The sequence below is a fragment of the Gymnoscopelus braueri genome (assembly GCF_963280865.1).
Source record: "Gymnoscopelus braueri genome assembly, chromosome: 5".
Taxonomy (NCBI): domain Eukaryota; kingdom Metazoa; phylum Chordata; class Actinopteri; order Myctophiformes; family Myctophidae; genus Gymnoscopelus; species Gymnoscopelus braueri.
Genome location: NC_137606.1, coordinates 418,959 through 439,356, shown reverse-complemented (window position 1 = coordinate 439,356; position 20,398 = coordinate 418,959). Strand labels below are relative to the sequence as shown.

At 39.5% G+C, this 20,398-nt stretch overlaps 1 protein-coding gene across 1 annotated transcript; it reads left to right on the top strand.

Moving 5' to 3' along the window:
* The first annotated feature begins 79 nt into the window (after positions 1-79).
* Positions 80-19,703, top strand: LOC308086118 (delta(3,5)-Delta(2,4)-dienoyl-CoA isomerase, mitochondrial-like). The gene is made up of 10 exons (XM_080429500.1): positions 80-520; positions 11,785-11,953; positions 12,536-12,624; positions 13,193-13,317; positions 14,075-14,123; positions 14,291-14,355; positions 15,634-15,704; positions 16,788-16,859; positions 16,980-17,130; positions 19,060-19,703. The coding sequence occupies exons 1-10, from the start codon at positions 484-486 to the stop codon at positions 19,162-19,164; spliced, it is 933 nt and encodes a 310-aa protein (XP_080285626.1). The 5' UTR covers positions 80-483; the 3' UTR covers positions 19,165-19,703.
* The last annotated feature ends 695 nt before the right edge of the window (positions 19,704-20,398 follow it).

The window sequence follows — 20,398 nt, the reverse complement described above, 5'->3', positions numbered from 1 at the left end:
GTTGGATCCGGTTCTTAACCGGATCTTATCCGGATCCTAACCCTACGCTACGCGTAGTGGTCGAGTTTGAGCCTCGTCGGACACCATACATTTTTAGGTAACTTGTTGTTAGACATGCAATAGCAACATAATAGACAAGCATCCGTGATAATGCTGTTTGTTATAATTAAAACATTAGAATAAGTGAAGCCTTAATTACAGTTGCCTTGAGTCTTTGTGAGCTAGATTCTAGCTAGGACCACCCAGCTACTACCAGAGATAGCTTTTTGGCGAGGTTTCTACTAGCTACAGTTAGCTGGATGTAGGTTAAAGTTGACAGGGTAGAATAGATAGTAGCAAGACGACATCTGAACGGATTGAAGTGACTCTTTCAGTTCACATGCACCCTGCACCACCCTAACCTCTCTGACAGAAGGGATCTGCAGCCTGCAGTGACGTTAACGTTTCATTTCCGACTGGACTCTGGACTGATTGAAAAGGGCAATGTTGTCATTCACTGTCAGGTCAGCTCTCATCAAAAGTAAGTGCATGTTAATGAAAGTCTCATATGAATCACTAACATAGGTAGAGTTTACTATACGATTCTACTTTTAATGTAAAGTAAGTGACAGCATTCACTTTAGCTAGCTCACTTTATGTTTATTTTATATAAATAAATCATATATCATGACATTTATGGATGAACTTCAACCTGGTGTTTGCACTTTCTCTCTTTTTGGCCCGTACATCTACATAAACGTTCAGATTTCAAATATAAAGTTCTAACCCCATGGCCACGGATGTTATAATTATGTACGGGCCCTCAGAAGTACCCGTATTTTCCTTTTTATTATTCAATAAAAAGCATTTTAATCCGATCGGTGGCCACATATGCTTTCGCCATATGCTTTCAACTGCGCGACCCTATTGGTTGGGAGGTGTATTGCACTCTGATACACTATAACTCTATGAGAAAATGGTCACCGATCGGATTAAAATGCTTTGTATTGAACAATACGGAACATACGGGTACTTCTGAGGGCCCGTACATAATTGTAACATCCGTGGCCATGAGGTCAGTATGGTATATCCAGGACTATATCATTTATTAAGGGTTAATAACAGTGTGGGAATATAGGCGGGTGCATATATGAAAAAAAAGCACCTTACCCAAAAAAAATTGGAACAAAAGGTTTCTCAACTGTTTTCTGTAGTATGTGGTGTCCTGAATAACATACTAAAAGTCTACCAAAGTTTGATCACTGGAAAGGTGTTATTTTCAAGATGGCGTCCACGATGCCCAAAAAATCATTAAAACAGCCTAACTCCTTCATTATTTATCCTAGACAAGTACTTTTTGTGTCTAACCGTATGTTTTTGGGGCCTAGGAATCCATTGGACTTGTCCAAATTGCAGATACAATTAGATAATTGTGAATTCCAATATTTAGTTTGTGACTCTATTAAAACCCTTTGAAATGGTCTCCCATTTCAAGTTAACTAGTACAACAATGCCATGCAGGAATTCAATGATCTCATCTACACGACCAGTGAGCAACACAGAGAATCCACAGATTCCAGGATGAAACGAGATCACGCTGACCAGGAAAAGATCAAAGAAAAACGTGGCACTTTTAAACCATTCTCTCTAGACCCATCTCTGAGAAACATTGTGACTGGTGTAGTCGCCAAAGAAGACGTGAATATTCATGAGTTTGAGACTGTTGGGAATGAGTTCATTGAAAAAAATGTTGGAAAGCCCATTTTTGGGATCTCATTCAAACGCAAAGACCGGGCAAAAACCCTTGCAGATGAGTCTAGCATCAAAGTTACCAAAGACCGAACCATTGATCCTGGTCTGTTGTTCCAACGATTTCTGATTATGTCAAAAACCGGAGACCTTTCACTGGAAGATGTAATGACCTATGAGCTCAGCCCATTCCCTGCAGCCCTGTTTGAAGCCAAATAAATATTCCGTAAGGCTGACAAACCCCAACTAGCTCAGGCAGTGACTGAACTGTCAAGCGAGGAATCAAAGAAAACTATACTGGATTCTATCCCACCAACTGAACAGTATGTCCTTGATGGTGGCTCCCTGATTCATCGCTTGCCATGGAAAATGGGTGACAGTTATGGTGTCATTGCACAGTCCTATGCTGACTTTACCATACACCAATATGGTGAATGGGTTTCTGCTCCCAAATCTGCTCCCAAATCAAGCAAAAAATGTGGTAGAGGACCTTGGGAGCAAGGCAATGGCAGTTATGTTTGGTGGCAAGAATACAGATTCACTTTCATCTTTGCGCTACAAACTTCTTAGCAAGAAAATTGTGTCTGCCAAATCATTTGTCAACCCAGAACATCTCCCTCCAACAGAGTCCTTGACTAAATATCACTGCCAAAGAGTTTATTACCAGATCATGGTGTGGACTGAAATGGAGAGTGACATGAATCCGGTGGATTGGGGATGGAGATTGGAGGACAATCACTTTGTGCCAGTTATGACCAATAAAACTGCTGCCCCAGAAAGCCTCCTGCATATGGTCTACTGTAATTGCAAAACTGCTTGCCAAACATAACGGTGTAGTAGCAGACAATACGGACTGAATTGTGAGAAAAATACAAAAACAATATCTATACTACAATCCGCAGACTGGCTGAAAGCGGGAAAAAAATCAGTCACCGGTGTCAGTTGCATGTTAGGTTTCGCTTTTGGTTTGCATGATGCAGTTAGGTTTCGCTTTCGGTTTGCATGCTGCAGTTAGGTTTCGCTTTCGTTTTGCGCTTTGTACAGTACAGTACCGTACAGTACAGTACAGTACAGACCGTACAGTACAGTACAGTACAGACCGTACAGTACAGTACAGTACAGACCGTACAGTACAGTACAGTACAGTACGTACAGTACAGTACAGACCGTACAGTACAGTACAGTACAGTACAGACAGTACAGTACAGTACAGTACAGTACAGTACGTACAGTACAGTACAGACCGTACAGTACAGTACAGTACAGTACAGACCGTACAGTACAGTACAGTACAGTACAGTACAGTACAGACCGTACAGTACAGTACAGTACAGACCGTACAGTACAGTACAGTACAGTACAGACCGTACAGTACAGTACAGTACAGTAGAGACCGTACAGTACAGTACAGACCGTACAGTACAGTACAGTAGAGACCGTACAGTACAGTACAGTACAGTACAGTACAGTACAGACCGTACAGTACAGTACAGACCGTACAGTACAGTACAGTACAGTACTTTTTTTTTTTTTTTTTTTTATCCCATGATTTTGTACCCCCAAACGACATTTTCTTTGGGGGGGTTAGGGGGGGTACTAGAATTCTGCCCGCGTAGCGGGCAGAACTTCTAAGTAAAATACAAAAGCATGAAAGAAAAAAGTTTTTAAAAAAATAGGGTTTAGCGGTACTGAGCCTTCACGCGGCGGCCCTGTTTTGACTAATTTCACAGTACCACGCAGTAATAATGCATTTATTCCCAAAATAAATTGTTGAAAGCTTCAACAGAATTTGAATTATAAGTAAAATCACCAATGCTGGGCATTATGTCACGACAAGTTTCTTAATTCTTTACATAAATACCCTTATAACCAATTTTTTAATACATAATTGTACTTATCAATACATAATTGTACTTATAATCACTTCACTATAATTTATATAAGCTAATTGGATTCCTAGATCACCAAAACATAGGGTTAGACACCAAAATTACTTGCCTAGGATAAATAATGGAGGAGTAATGGTCTTTTAAGGAACTGGCGGTGGCCATCTTGAAAATTTTACATTTCTAGTGGTCCGATTTTGGTAGACTTTTGATATGTTATTAAGTACACCTGATACTACAATAAACCATTGAGAAACCTTTTGTTCCAATTTTTTTTGGGTCAAACCATATCTGCACCCGCCTAATAGCATTCTAAATTGAGAAATAGACTGTGAGACCTTATATGGTAAGAAAATAGTGCTGTGAGACCTTTTGCTCTGAACAGGTGTGAAGCTGTGACTACTGCTTTAGGATGAAAGGTAAATAGGGCCCAGAGTCACAACAGACAGAGACAGCTGATTCAACCAGCTGCTCTTATATCTAAGAATAATGTAATGTTAGTTAAGTTATCTCTTTTTGTCTAAATCATTCATAAAATGTTGAATACATATATTTGTGGTCTTATATTGAAGCTAATAACATGTTAAACAAGGATTTCATATTATGAGCTTGTGTAAAAGTGCAGGTTGATAGATAAATGTTCTGTGTTGAAACCAAGACAGATTGGGTGACTGAGAAGGGGCTGGCCAAGGGGCCTGTTTCTGGAGGGTTTGTTTATGAGTGGTCAAGAAGGAGGAGAGAGAGGAGGTCCTATGTGAAATGTCTGTCTGTATATATTGTGATGTTGTTGTGATTTAAGTACACTCTGTGGATTGGCAATACAGGTGTCAACGTCTGTGGGAATAAATACATTTCTACGGACAAAACCGTCTTTCGAACTGGATTCTTGTATATTCTTGCACTGGGAATGGTGTTGATTCCGCCTGATCATGGCCAATTTACGACATCAGCACTTTATATTTGAAATCTGAACGTGTTATGTAGATGTACGGACCAAAAAGGAAGAAAGTGCAAACGCCAGGTTGAAGTTCATCCATGACGGTCGTGACAGACGACCGTCGTGTGATCTATGGCTATGTTTATTTAAGTGAAAGGTCACATCCACTCACAGTTGACCCATTTAGAAGTTGAAATATTTCTTATGCTGTATATTATCCAGTTGTTTTAATTAGAGCAAGGCCTCAAAACAGCGGGACCGTACCTATGTTCCCCAGGTTCTATGTTCCCCAGGTTCTATGTTCCCCTTTCACCTAAAAAAAGGTTCTATGTTCCCCGTTTACCCCAAAAAAGGTTCTATGTTCCCCATTAACAAAAAAAAGGTTCTATGTTCCCCGCTCACCCAAAAATGCATACATTTTTAATTTCCAATTATTAATAACCTCTCTGAACACAACTGAACATAATGGGGAGAAATTACTATCAGAAACTTGCCCGCCCCTTTCCCCTGGCGGCCATCTTGGTGATATAGAGCACCTTGTAGCAACTCATAATGTAATAACGGCGTAATAACAGTTCATAATATAATAAACTAAATGTCATAAGAGCTCATAATGTAATAAAATCATGAGCGATAGCGCAATAACGGGTTTTTGCATAATATAATAACGTAATAATTTGTTACATTAAGATTTTTTTTTTTTATATAATTGTTTTTGGCTTCATCTGCCTTTTATTAGATAGTATACAGTAGTCTGAGAGGAAATGGGGAGAGAGAGATGGAAGTGACACGCAGCAAAGTCGAACTCGCGACACGCTGTGCCCGGACCGCCACGCCAGCCGTCCGGGCCATAACTGGTCAAATTGTTGAGAAAATTGTTACATCTTATAATCAGTATCAGTATCATGGTCAGTGTCATGGTCAGCATCATGCTCAGTTTCATGGCAAGTGTCAGTATCATGTTAGTATCATGGTCAGTACCATGTCAGTATCATGTCAGTATCATGTCAGTACCATGTCAATATCATGTCAGTATCATGGTAGTATCATGGTCAGTATCATGGTCAGTATCATGTTAGTAGCATGGTCAGTATCATGGTCAGTATCATGGTCAGTATCATGTCAATATCATGTCAGTATCATGGTAGTATCATGGTAGTATCATGGTCAGTATCATGTTAGTAGCATGGTCAGTATCATGTCAGTATCATGGTCAGTATCATGTCAATATCATGTCAGTATCATGGTAGTATCATGGTAGTATCATGGTCAGTATCATGGTCAGTATCATGGTTAGTATCATGGTCAGTATCATGGTCAGTATCATGTCAATATCATGTCAGTATCATGGTAGTATCATGGTAGTATCATGGTCAGTATCATGGTCAGTATCATGACAGTATCAACTTTTTTAACATTATTTATTTATTTTTAAACACCATAAAAGGCCTACACCAAAATGTAGGGGAAAAAAATAAACCTTGTCAGACAAGAGGAAATGCCTGTCAAAAAGGCAAGGGGGTTGGGGGATATAGCCAATAAAAAAACATGCATCATTAACAACAACAACAAAAGCAAAACAACACCAGAACTACACTAAAATTGAAGAAATTCCAGTACAAAATGGAAGATATGCCTATCAAATTTGGCAAAATCAAAAATGTAAACGGTCTAGCCCATGTAAATGATACGGCTGACAGCCCTCCAGTATGAAGGCAGATCTCTGTGGCCCTGATTGTATTGCGGTTAAACATGAGGTTAAACATGAGGTATCATGTCGGTATCATGTCAGTATCATGGTCAGTAACATGTCAGTATCATGTCAGTATCATGTCAGTATCATGGTCAGTAACATGTCAGTATCATGTCAGTATCATGGTCAGTATCATGTGTCATGTCAGTATCATGTGTCATGTCAGTATCATGTGTCATGTCAGTATCATGGTCAGTATCATGTCAGTATCATGTCAATATCATGTCAGTATCATGGTCATATGATATGACCATGTGATCATGGTCATATGGAAAGGCACGGCGAGAGAGTATGTTTTACCCCCTGTCTGTCTGTCCGTCCGTCCGTCCGTCCGTCCGTCCGTGTGTGTGTCCTGTCCGTGTGTTACCAGCTAATCTCCGGCACCATTGGCGAAACTGTGCACACACACTCCCTCGATACCAATTCAGAACCTCTGCCCCAAATTTTTCACATGGGCCTGTTATAGCACCACCAGGAGGCCGATTTGTGAAAAACCCATTTTTTGACATTACTCCTACAGATTTTATCCAAACGTGCAAATCGGTACACAGTATCTCTATAGTCATGTGATCAACCCGGATCTGTCCGATTTCCCATATTCCATCCTGATTGGCTAAGGTTGGCTTCCAAAGTTTGCAGGATTGGTCCGTTTTGAACAAAATGCCTCGAATCATGAACGCAGCTTGCAATTTCCGTGAAATTTCACACGCACATTCCCACTAGGCCGAGGAAGAAATGCCACCCATTTCACATTGGCCTGTTATAGCGCCACCAGCAGGTCTAATTTAGCAAAACACATTTTTGGAACAAAATGACACAAATCATAAATGCAGTGTCCGATTGCCGTGAAAGGCCTAGGAAGAAATGGCACCCTTTTCACATTGGCATATTATACCGCCACCAGGAGGCCACAATAACATACCTGACCTAGCATAGACCTGTGCTCCGAGGAGCACTTTTTCTAGTAACTTTTTTTATATTCTTTATAAATTAAGCACTTTGAAACTGAAGATGATGGCCAATGTTGATGATAGTAAAAATTTTAATAATATCGTATCGATATCGTGAGCCCAATATCGTGTATCGTATCATATGTACCGTGAAATTAATGTATCGTGACCCCTAAATAGATTTTGAGTCATGTCAAAGAAGTTTTCAAAACATGATATTTTGACACTTTAAAAACTGAAAAATTACAAATAACTAATGGGTATAAATACATGTATTTAAACCTTTTTAAATGTCTCACCATTTCCTGCATTTTTGGGTGAGCGGGGAACATAGAACCTTTTTTTGGTTGAGTGGGGAACATAGAACCTTTTTTAGAACCTTTTTTGGTTGAGTGGGGAACATAGAACCTTTTTTTGGATGAGTGGGGAACATAGAAGCCTTTTTTGGTTGAGCGGGGAACATAGAACCCGGGGAACATAGAACCTTTTTTTTGGGGGGAGGGGAACATAGAACCTGGGGAACATAGAACCTGGGGAACATAGGTACGGTCCCCAAAACAGCTATAGAAAGATGACAAAAGCAATAGACAGGGCAAAAGCTATAAGAACCTGATATGACCATAAAAATAGTTTCTGTATATCAATTATTATGACTTCTAGACCATATTTCTGGAAAACAATGGTCACTACCAAATGTCTCTCAGTTTCTATGGGTAATTTCTCCTGTAGAATCCATTTCTGCTTAGGACATTTTGCATTGTGCATGTTTAATGAGATAATTATGTGGGTGTAAGAGACGGTGTAATATCTTTAGGGCACCAGATATAAAAATTGTTAACAAATATAATGTGTATATAAAATGTGTTTTTAGATAAGATATTGCAGATCAATTATGCAAATTAGATAAATCTTTACATTTATTATTAATGCATGAGTTCTTCATAAGAACACAACAAAACTAATTATTTTTGTAAACTAGCTTAAAGCTTTCATGACATTCACTTTTACACCACATTCAAAGTCTTTGTCCTGGTCCTTCAAAAGTTTACAAAAAGTTTGAAAGTGAAAATTCCATTCCAGTGATCAATGGCAGGTGTTTTTCTCTCACATTTCTAAAGCCTTTTCAACTGCAATGAAAAAAGAAATCTTTGCCTGCGGGTGTCGCTGGTGAGGGATTTTGCCTGTCAATCATCGCCTTTGCTCCGCCCCCCCCAAAGGAAAGGATAGGGGAGGGGCGAGGAGGAGAGTGGGCGGGATTAATCGACTGTGACCTCACTGTCGAAGGGCCAAGCTCAGATTACTTTTCAGCCTAATTATTCAGAAAACCCCAGACCACAGAAAATCCACTGAATGTTCTAAGTTCAGGTTTTTTGGGTGTAATTGAGGTCATAAAACCCCAAATAAAACATTGAAAATAAAAAAAGTGAAAATGAATGTCATGATACCTTTAAATATTGTAGGGTCTAAGGTTGTGCATTAGGCTCGTACCCAGGCTTTTTGGTGTGCATTAGTCAGGAGAGGGACTTCCTAGCTTGCCTCGAGACACACACACACACACACACACACACACACACACACACACACACACACACACACACACACACACACACACACACACACACACACACACACGTCTATTGTGCCGTTATCGTGTCATTTAGTTGTTTTTTCTATGGGAAATGTTTTGGAAGGGATTCTCTTGGAAGAGGCAGAGAGAGAACTGGATGGCAGTGAGCAGAGGGTGACGGTACCAGTTTATACCTCAGAAGATGCCACCCTCTCCTACTGGCAAGAATGTGCCAGTGCAGCCAAAAAGTGCAGGCATGAGCGGGATACAGGCAGCAATGACTCTGCATTGGGAATCATACTGGTAGCGCACCACCTTACGGAGGTGCCATGCTACCTTGCTACAATGGAAATGGGCCTATCAACATCTACTGCCTCCAGGCTGAAATAGGGGCTCAACGCAATGGCTTGTCTGACAATGAAACATCTGCCCACCTTGCCTTTTGAAGGACAGACGTTACATGCACAGACAATCCTCAGACCAGAGGAGCATTTGGCCAGTCTGCCTTCGAGGATGGCAATTGTCCAGTAGATGGAGGAGAAAAGTAGAGCATAGGAGCCTATGGCACCAAGCTGCATGGACTAATCCAATGCAGCTATTACAATTTGCGTCATGTCCATGAGGAATTGGTGCCAGAAGCCTTTGTTCAATGACTCCTTCCTGGCCGTTTTAGAGAGCAAATCCATGCCCCATTTCCCCAATACCCTCAAAGAAGCAGAATGCTTAAGAGTCCATACTACATGTTACCAATACCATCCATGGTGTGACTGACCCTGCCTACATCAGACAAGCCAAGTGGGGGGGTGTGATGATGGGGACAGTGAAGAGCCATTACAGCAGGTGTCTCCCATCAATCACAAGAGACACTGGAAAGACAGAAAAAAGTCCTATGCTCTGGCTGCTACCAATGTTGAGAACCGGGGCACATAGTCATTGCAATGAAAGTCATAGGTCAGTCTCCTGGAACATTGGATGGCTGTGCAGCTTCCTGGACCTATATATATATTATTGCCTGTTTGTGTGGAAATTTGCAGTCAACACCAGCTCCTTACACAGGCTGACACATTGGGACGAGGCATGCAACAGCTATGGAAGGTACTCATTAGAACCTCAGTCCGAGTATATCCTGACCCAAATAATAATATATCATGGTAAAAGATGCCAGTGATGGGGGCCTGCACTGTGCTGTCTCAGGAGGAAGAGAGCAGAGAAATGATGGTTTGGTAAGCTGTTCCCTGATCTTCTGCCTGACCCGACCAGAGCTGTTGGTGGTGGTGCAGGCTGTGAAGCATTTCCACCTGTACTTTTTCAACCATCACATCTCTTAACAACTGATTACTAAAGTACAGAAGGACAGATGACCCGATGGCTTGAAACAATTTCGAGGTGCACCATCAAGCAGGCCATCTCCATAACAACACTGTTACAGTGACCGATGGGAACCACAAAAGCCCCGCTGCCCCTGAACCCATACAAATGAGAGCAGGACAGTGATGTGGTCCACAACCAGACTCAGAGTTGGATCAGCTGGACAGTTCCCTGCGTGATCTACAGGGGCACTTTTGGTCAAAGACAACAATGTATCCTACACACAGTGGACCAGCCTCACTGTAATCAACAGATTGCCACGTTACTGTGTCAACAGACGGTTAATAAAGGATTGTGTTTTCCTGACAAACGTAGCTCGCAGGAACAGGTTTGGTCTGGAAACAATGTCTTGAGCAAGATAGGTTATGCCACACCATAGGACAATGGCTGGCAGCAGCAATTTATTCCATACAAACCTCTTCAGACTGGTTAACCATATAGTAACACGAACGTATTTGACATGTTTGTTCAAGTGTATCTTGATATGTCTTAGTTTTACAGAATTGCAGCTTTATGGCATGCCCCCCCCCCCCTTAACCCAGTGCACACTCTTGGACGCTACACTATTTAGGCTAATTTAGTCAAATAATTTGCTTTGCTATGATATTCTTATGAAAAGGAACTCATATTTTAACAATAAATGTAAAGATTTACCTAATCTGCAATATCTCTAAAAAAAAACAAATATATATATATATATTTAAGCATGTCATATCTGATAACAATTTGAATATTTTGTGCCCTAAATACCACTTATATTGGTTTACCTACAGCCTTATTATGCTTATTTCCACTAATTTGCTCAAATATGCAAATTATCCAATTACATATGCACAATCCAAAAATGTCCTAAGCGAGATGGATTCTACAGGACAAATTACCTTGGGATCAACTGTGAAAAGTTTGGTATGTGACCATTGTTTTCCAGAAATATGGTTTAAAAGTCATAATAATTGATATATTGAACCTATTTGTATGGCCATAATTAGCTTATTACATGAACAAAGAGCAGTTTATTGGGACATTTACCGCTTCAGTAGTGGTCACGAGAATAATATTTGTAAAAAATAAGTACTTGAGTAACACTGAACAGAAAATGACCATGCGTTTGCTTTGAGTCGTAACATATGCATAATATATGCTAATTAGCTACCATAAACATACCCAATGGTTACTCTGTAAAGGTCCTTACACCTGAATGAGATGAAATGTTCATTATTTTACCAGAAAACCACCAAAACACAAGTTGGATGACCACTACTCGTTACTCTGCTAGTTTAATCAAATATGCAAATTATCTCATTAACTATGTGCAATACAAAAATGGCCCAAGCAGAAATGGATTCTATGCGAAAAATCATATGAGGAACAACTGAGAGAAGTTAGATAGATACACCCGATAATCAGGTTGTTATAGCTTTTGACCTGTCTACAATGGTTGTTTATTTTGAAGGTACTGCAGAAAGCCTCATGATGTGAGGGTTACAAAGGGAAAGTGTCTGTCTTTGTGTATAACCACCTTTGCGTATAACCATCTGTCACCAGGCTTTAGTCTTTGTGTATTTAGGAGGCTCCCATCTCACTCTCTCTCTCAGACAGGTGTCTGTGGCTCCCACTCTGCAGTGCAGTCAGAAGCATGTCTTCTGCGGGTGGCCCAACTCCTCCCTTCACCACCTTAGCCATCAATCATCCAGCTGAGTCCATCACTCATGTTGAACTACACCGGCCAGAGAAACGCAACGCCATGAACAGGGCTTTCTGGAGGTATGACTAGACTGCACTATCATTCAGTCTGTTTACATACTGTACACTCATACAGGGGGTATGCTGCGAGGTTACTGCCAGTACTCTGCTTAAGGCACAACATTGGGTAACCCGATCATATGTGTTTTATTTTTCATTTTCTATGTATGGTATATATTTTTAAAGATATTTCTTAGGCATTTTTTATCCTTTATTGACAGCGACATTGACATTGATCAGAGCATCACGCCCATGTGGTGTGCGCCCTAACCACTCAACTAACAGGTTGCTTTTTTATTCTACTCTAAATCAAGATAAAACAGGATTTAAAGATGAAAGACAGAAAGCCATTAAGTCTGCGTCTCACCACAGTGTCCCGATTCTGGGGCGAACATGCGGCCAAAATAGCAGATGTGATTGCAACACAACGTTGCGGCTATTTTCGGTAAAGACATTTGGTGTAGAGGAAAATAGGAGTGGGCCTTGTATAGACCTCTGGCCCCTGTCAATGAAGTGCACTGCATACGGTTTAAATGGTTGATTTGAACACTGTAATGAAATCCAGAATGGAGGTTTAACATGAACATGCTGTCTCTTTACCAGTGAGATGGTGGACTGCTTCAACCAAATAGCCGGAGACCCAGATTGCAGAGTAGTGGTGTTTTCTGGAGCAGGGAAGTCTTTTACTGCAGGTATGTATAGTTGTTGAACTTGACATATTAGTGCTTGTTTCAAGATGATTATCTCACCTGCATGTCTTAAACTGTTACTTTTCAGGAAAAGCTAAAAAGAATCTGTGTTCCAATGGCTCCAGTGTAGTTATAATTTAGCACGAGGTACGAGGTTATAAATTAGTCACAAGCTCTTTTTTTTGTTAGATATTTATAAAACCCAGAGACAAACTTAAGCACTTTAAACCTGGCATCCCCATTTTGGGCATGTTATTATAGGCCAACCTTTTCCATTAATTGCAAAAATAGCAGATCTACAAGATCACAACGACACGTTGTTAGCTTTTAGATCAGCTATTGACACTTGCCAAAGTATAAAATAAGGCATTAATTTATGAAATCACATTGTGTGTGTGTGTGTGTGTGTGTGTGTGTGTGTGTGTGTGTGTGTGTGTGTGTGTGTGTGTGTGTGTGTGTGTGTGTGTGTGTGTGTGTGTGTGTGTGTGTGTGTGTGTGTGTGTGTGTGTGTGTGTGTGTGTGTGTGTGTGTGTGTGTGTGTGTGTGTGTGTGTGTGTGTGTGTGTGTGCAGGTATTGACTTGATGGACATGGCCAGTGAAATACTTCAGCCAGAGGGGGATGACATGGCAAGAACCTCCTGGAACATGAGAAGAATCATAGCCAAATACCAGGAGACATTCTCTGTTATAGAGAAGGTGAATGATTACACTCTGACGCTGTGTATATTGTGTCAGGGTGGCCTTTTCAGAGAAAAGAATGAAAGAATCAGGTCACACTCACTAACGCATTAACCCATTAAGATCGGGAACGCATCTGTGTGTCATTTCTTCTTTGGCAATTCAAAAATAGCAGATCTACAAGCTCATAGCGCGGCACCGAGATCTACTAACGAGCTTGTAGATCTGCTATTTTTGAATTGCCAAATTTTTTAAATCTTTGAATATATATATTTTTAAAGTGAACATTTGTAACTAAAATCTTTGCTTCTGGGGGATTCTACAAATTAACAGTTTTTTTTTTTTTTAACTGATTTTGCCATAATATCTCAAACTTTTTTCATGTCAAGGACCCCCCAAAATGGACATATACCTGTCTGTGGACCCCCCCATCTCAAAATATTTTGTTCCAGGGACCCCCAGAAGCAAATATTTGAGTTAAAAATGTGTATATATATATTCAAAGATTTGCACACATTTTCACAATTGTTATTCAAAAATAGCAGATCTGCAAGCTCATAGCTGACATAGCTGTATCTGCTTTTTTGAATAGCCAAAGAAATCTAAAAATGACACACAGATGTGTTCCCGGTCTTAATGGGTTAAATACCCACAGCAATTTAACCTCTGGATCAAACTAAATAACCTACACAGTCATGGATTATTACTCTAGGTAGGAGATGGTGGACATGTCTAGGTTGGAATTGTGCTTTGACACTCTCTTTTCTTTCAAAAGTGCCCAAAACCTGTGGTGGTAGCAGTCCACGGAGCCTGTGTAGGAGGAGGTAATAATATTGCCACAATGCCTAACAACAAACACCACAAGCAACATGATAATCTGGCTTCAAGTCCATTATCCTCCATATTACACCCACTTTTAAAACCTGTAGAACTTGCACTAGACTGGAGGAAGACTCGGTAAGCTGATTTGTCATGCTGTCTCTTATTCCAGGAGTTGACCTGATCACAGCCTGTGATATTCGTTTATGTACCCAAGACGCATGGTTCCAAGTCAAGGTATGGCTACATTTTAATCTATCGTAAGAGCTCATACCGCATACGTAAATAAGGCTATAGTAGTTCCCTCAGCTGGCCCTGGTTCGATTCCAATCTGAGGCTTTTTGCTGCATGTAATCTCCTTTCTTTCTCCTGCCTTTCCTGTCTCTCTTTCACTGTCACTATCAGAAATAAGCAGAAATCATGAAAACAGATATTTCTATTAATTTTTTTTGCATTAAAACAGGGGATTTAACAATATTGATTTCCTGATAAGCGGGGTCTTTTAACACATTCCCTGCCAGAGGGTTGTTTTTTTTTACTTCCCCCACTGCCAGCATTGTTTGCAATGTTAAAAAAACATTTTGTAAGTAGTCACAAAATATTTTCCGTGATCACCGTCCTCACGGTGATCCCCTCATTACACACACACAGGAGTCTCGTAGAATCGTGGAAAAAAATAATCCGATTGCGGTAATCCGTTCCATAATTGCAGCCAGTTGAAAATAGCATGTTTTTCCCAAAATAACATGGTAAAAAAAAAAGTACACAGGAGCCGAGATACAGGATTTTAAAGTAATAAGTTAACCAAGGAGTGAATGGAGCTAGAAATCTTTGGATCGTGATATCTCTGGTTCTGTGTGGATAAATAAAAATAAAAAAAGACAATTTTTTTTTAAAACTTTTTTATTTTTTTACAACGGTTATACTCGTTGTTGGCAATAGCGGGTGTATTTTTCAACAACGGTTATACTCGTGTTTGGCAGGTAATGTGTTAAGATGTTGTTCTGCAAGAAATCTGGGACAAAATCTTTTTTTCCCCTTTTTTCTTAAATACTCCAATAGGCACTAGAGCAAACCATAACGATGATGACTAACGAATGGAATATTACATTTTGGATCAGATTCATAGTTTTATCGGGGGTTGGGGGGGCATGCATGTACTGTGCCTTCAGAAGGGGGAGTAAAATAATGTGGAATAAAATAGGGCATTATATTTTCTCAGCAAGATGAACATGGGCTGTGTCCCAGCATGCATCTCAGTATCTCGACATAGTAAGAACCCCGATGTTGAAAATTGGTTTACTTGGGTTTCAGTTAAAATATGTTCTGATTTCAGCTATGCATTTTATTGATTGAAGTTTGTACATAAACATATATTTCTACATATCTGTCAAAAGGATAAAGCACAAAAAAAGTGTCTTTATTTTTTAGAGTGGAAAACATGTATGAAAAGTGTCATACATGTTTTCTATAATACAGCAAACTTTTTATATCTCATCTTGTCTCATATTGTAGGAAGTGGATATTGGTCTTGCAGCAGATGTTGGAACTCTCCAAAGACTTCCTAAAGTCATTGGCAGTCGAAGGTAATAAATAGACAGTTGTTGAATACCTCTTTGCTAGACGGTCTCATCCAGATTGAAAATAATGTTTCTACATCTCAGCAACTGTGCAAGCTACCAGCAGAATGGAGTTCCCATGATCCTAGAATGATTATAGATAATCGGTATGAGAGAGGAATGGTAGTCACACTCTGTAGGATTTGCTGTTTGGTAGTTTCGCAAAACCATGACTAGGCTCATGTGGTCAGACCCATACCTCTTAACATCATCAATTCCAGCCACAGAGGGTCTGAATCACAAGTCAGCTTGTCTGGGTTGTGCCAGAGAAGATCTTAGGCAAGCCTCTGATTAGCTCGGTTGTAACGGAAGTCAAAGGTTGGACGAAGTCAGGAGGTCCATGGTTCTTGTGTCTGTCACGCTTTTCTTTTGTCTTAGAGGGCAGTTCTTAGGGCCCTGTCCGTCGAGATGTTTTTTTCCCGGCTGAAAACGCCAAGGCGCTTGCCTAAAACGCTTCCAAATGCCCGGGTTAAAAAAACTAATTCAGCAAGCAGATAAAAACTCCACACATGAATGCATGATCGCAACATTAATGCTCTGTGCCTCATCACACTGCTGGGGTTTCCAAAAATATGGTAAACTATTTAAAACATGCAGGGCTCAGGAAACAAAAACGTCTTGGTGGACACGGCCCCATAACCACTTTTCATTAGTTGTGCACCAGACATTAGACATCTAGCTAATCTTCTGGCTACCGCAAGAGCAAGACTAGCAAATGGCTAATGAGCTAGTACCAGTAGCATACGTTTGAGCTCCTCTTTCTCGTTAACAACTAGATTATGTTCAGAATAAAACTGTGTGGTTTAGACAATTCGATAGCATGCATCACTTCCTGTGAAGCACTCAATTTGAGTATCTGGTAAGAAAGTAAGGGGGAAGACGCTCATGAATAAAAATTGTATTTAGAGAAGTGGTTACACAACACATTGATGTGGAATGGTTATGTAAAAATGTCATATAAAAAAGAACACATACTCACACATGCTTCAATCACCAGTAAGTAATGTATCATGTCAATGTTGTTGCTTTTCTCTTTCAACTCATTTTTAGCCTCGTGAATGAGCTTGCTCTGACTGCTAGAAAGCTGTATGCAGATGAGGCCAAGAGCTGTGGCTTAGTCAGGTAGGCGTGTGTCCATAATATAAACATTGATATTTTAAAGTACCGTAGTAAATTGCGTGCACTTGTTCCCCAGATTGTGGACTTATCATTTATGAACAAAACACTTCACATTCTCTTTAGCCGCGTGTTTGCTGACAAGGAGGCCATGATGGCTGGAGCCTTGGAAATGGCCAGCGAGATTGCCGGTCGTAGCCCGGTAGCTGTACAGGGAACCAAAGTCAACCTCATTTACTCCAGAGACCACAGTGTAGCAGAGGGACTGGACTACATGGTAATGTATTACTCTCTTACACCCTTTTTCTTCACATTCTTTTGTAGGAAAGAATTGGCCATTTCCTTTGACAATATAGGAGTACGACTTTCTTTGGCTACATAGTATAGTATTACTTAAACATCTTTACGTAGTGTAATGACTTTTATGAACATTTAAAGGAAGGATAAGTGATATTTTTTTGTTATTTTTTTGTTTTTGTTAAAAGGTTCAAGTACTATATTCTGATAGTAATCATTGCTACAGAGCGTTTGTTCGGTCACAGGGGTCTCTCCAGCTCTTTAGTAAACAGAATATAATACATTTTCAGGTAGGTGACAGCATTTAAAGGGATATTTCACTTTCAAAAAAACTTTTGGTGATTTTATCATCTACTCAAGCCTTTGTGAGCCCCCCAGACAGTTTATAAGTTGCTCAATTCAGTATTTAGATATTTGATATTCATTTTATCAGACACGCCCCCTTCCTATACAAACCCATTGTAACTTCAAACTCCATTTTAACCATGTTAGATTCATCAAAAACACCCGTCCTTGGTTCTGGTGACTCACCCTGTCCTCCTAATGCGCGAGGGGGGCGTGTTTTTCCGAGATTTTCTTTCATTTATTTTATTTTATTTTTTAATTGTATTTAATTTTTTTAAAGGTAGGGTAAGTGATTTTCTTTGGTTAAAATAAGTGTTAAATAGCTATATATTCTGATAGTACTCATTACTATAGAGTGTTTGTTCAGTAAAAGGAGTCTCCATGTCTCTCCAGCTCTTTATAAAACAGAAAATGCATTTTCATTTCAGTTTCATTTCCAATTTTATCCAATCAGGATAGAGAAATCAATCAGGATACAGATTAAACAAGTGAAATTGGAAGTGATGACACAAAGAAATGAGCATGCAAAATTGGAACTGGAACACTATAAAAATTAAGCTTAAAAATGGGTACTTTCTCCTGATTGGCTGAGAGTTTGACACCTACCAGAAAATGTATTTTCTGTTTATTAAAGAGCTGGAGAGACGGGGAGACTCCTGTTACTGAACAAACACTCTATAGCAATGATTACTATCAGAATATAGTGCTTTAACCTTTTAACAAAATACTTTTTGTTTTAACCCAAAAATATCACTTACCCTACCTTTAATTTTCCCAAAAAAATATAAAAAATAAATGAAAAAAGTAATTGAAAAAACACGGCCCCCTCGCGTATTAGGGGGGCGGTATGAGTCACCAGAACCAAGGACGGGTGTTTTTGATGAATCTAACATGTTAAAAATAGAGTTTGAAGTTACAATGGGTTTGTATAAGAAGGGGGCGTGTCTGATAAAATGAATATCTAATATCTAAATATTGAATCAAGCACTTAAAAACTGTCTGGGGGGCTCACAAAAGCCTGAGTAGACGACGAAATCACCAAAAAAAAATTTGAAAGTGAAATACCCCTTTAAGCCAATCAGAAGAGAGCACTGAAAATGCATTTTCTGTTTAATAAAGAGCTGGAGAGACATGGAGACTCCTGTTACTGAACAAACACTCTATAACAATGAGTACTATCAAAATATAGAGCTATTTAACACTTATTTTAAACAAAATAAATCACTTACCCTACCTTTTAAAGACATAATACAGCATGTTTTTGAGAGGATTGTAAAGAAACGGTAAGTTGAGGGTATAGAGTGGGTACAACACCACCTGCAACTCAATACTGGTCTCCGGACAGAATTGAACCGTTGCTGACACATGACCCGGCCATCTACCCATGTGTCCCAGAGGACAGACTTTTTAACCATGCTATAGTGCATCTCTTAGCATGGTTATGTCAATATCCATTGATTTTCGATTTGTATTTTTTTCTTTTACAAGTAGCTCATAATACTCATCTCATTTGATTGATGATGACTTGATTCACATGCGTCATTGTCTTGTTCTCCATTTCCAGGCCACTTGGAATATGAGCATGCTTCAGACACATGATGTAATGAAGTCAGCTCAGGCCTCCATGGAGAAGAAGAGTCCCAAGACCATAGCCTTCTCCAAACTATAAACTAAACCCTGCGTGATTGATTTGTGATTGATTTACACAGTAAGAATGTTAGATTTTTCTGCTGATGCTCAACGTCATGGTTTTCCTGCAGCTCTGTTCGTTTGGGATTGAGAATGAGACTTTATGTTTATCTGTAAAGTCAACCTTATAAGTCCATACTAAACACTGAGATGTGCAAGCAGATGCTTAACGGAGGACAGTGCTAAACATCAGGGACAGAGGGGGCGAGTTGACTTCTCCTTCCAAAAAGGACGTTGGAATGTACTAATATAAAGTTTATTCACATGCAACTGACTTTTCTTATCCTGATATAAAACATGCATATTGTGTGTGTTGGTACTTCTATGTAATCAGAATAAAACATGCATATTGTGTGCGTTGGTACCTCTATGTACATCAGAATTGTCAGTCAGCCAACATCACACTTTTTTGTACATTTTTAGATGACTGCATCTTCACTGTTTCTATTAAAAAAACGTTTTTGCTTCTCAATACAAGAAAGAACTTGATGTTGTTTCTGCTGCTCCATTCTTACACTTTAAAATGGCTTCATTAAAATGTATTACAAATATACTATGCATTATAAGTTAACGTAAAATACATGTACAATGCAAAAAATATATACTGACAATTTTGTCAACAAATAAAAACTAAAGTCCCTCCCTAAAATGTTAGGGAGGGACTAGTGGAGAAGAGATCCAGTAGAACTAAGACAAGTATGTTTGGTTGCGCTCAGGTGTTGCGCTCTGAAAATAGCACATCTACAAGCTCACAATATTTGTGTTTGCCTTACATAAAGAGCAAATACTCAAAAACTAATGCATTTATATAGTGACAGATATTAGTAGATATTTAGTAAAATATGACTAAAACTAAATGGTATTTTATTCAAAAGACTATGACTAAAACTAAACCAAAAGTTGCTGTCAAAATCAACACTGCAGTACGGAGCCCTCCTGTGGCCATTGAGGGGAATTCGAGTGAACGCATAAAAAAAAAAAAAAACTCAATGGCTACTGGAGGGCTCCGTGCTACAGCACAAAAAGTCACAATTCAAATCGAAATAAATGCTGGGGCTAGAACAGTGAATAGAGCTAGCATGGGAACATGCTTGGAAAACCAATCCTGATACTGTCCCAATTAAGGGCCGCCCTAAAGTCTGCATTTCTGCATTGCAGTTAGTTTTTTAATATTGTGAATTAGAGTAGCCTACATATATTTTGTTCTGGTTCCT

Coding starts and splice junctions, on each gene's coding strand:
- LOC308086118 (XM_080429500.1), top strand. CDS start 484: ATGTTGTCATTCACTGTCAGGTCAGCTCTCATCAAAA. Junction 13,318..14,074: donor CATTCTCTGTTATAGAGAAG/GTGAATGATTAC, acceptor TTCTTTCAAAAG/TGCCCAAAACCTGTGGTGGT. Junction 17,131..19,059: donor CAGAGGGACTGGACTACATG/GTAATGTATTAC, acceptor CTCCATTTCCAG/GCCACTTGGAATATGAGCAT.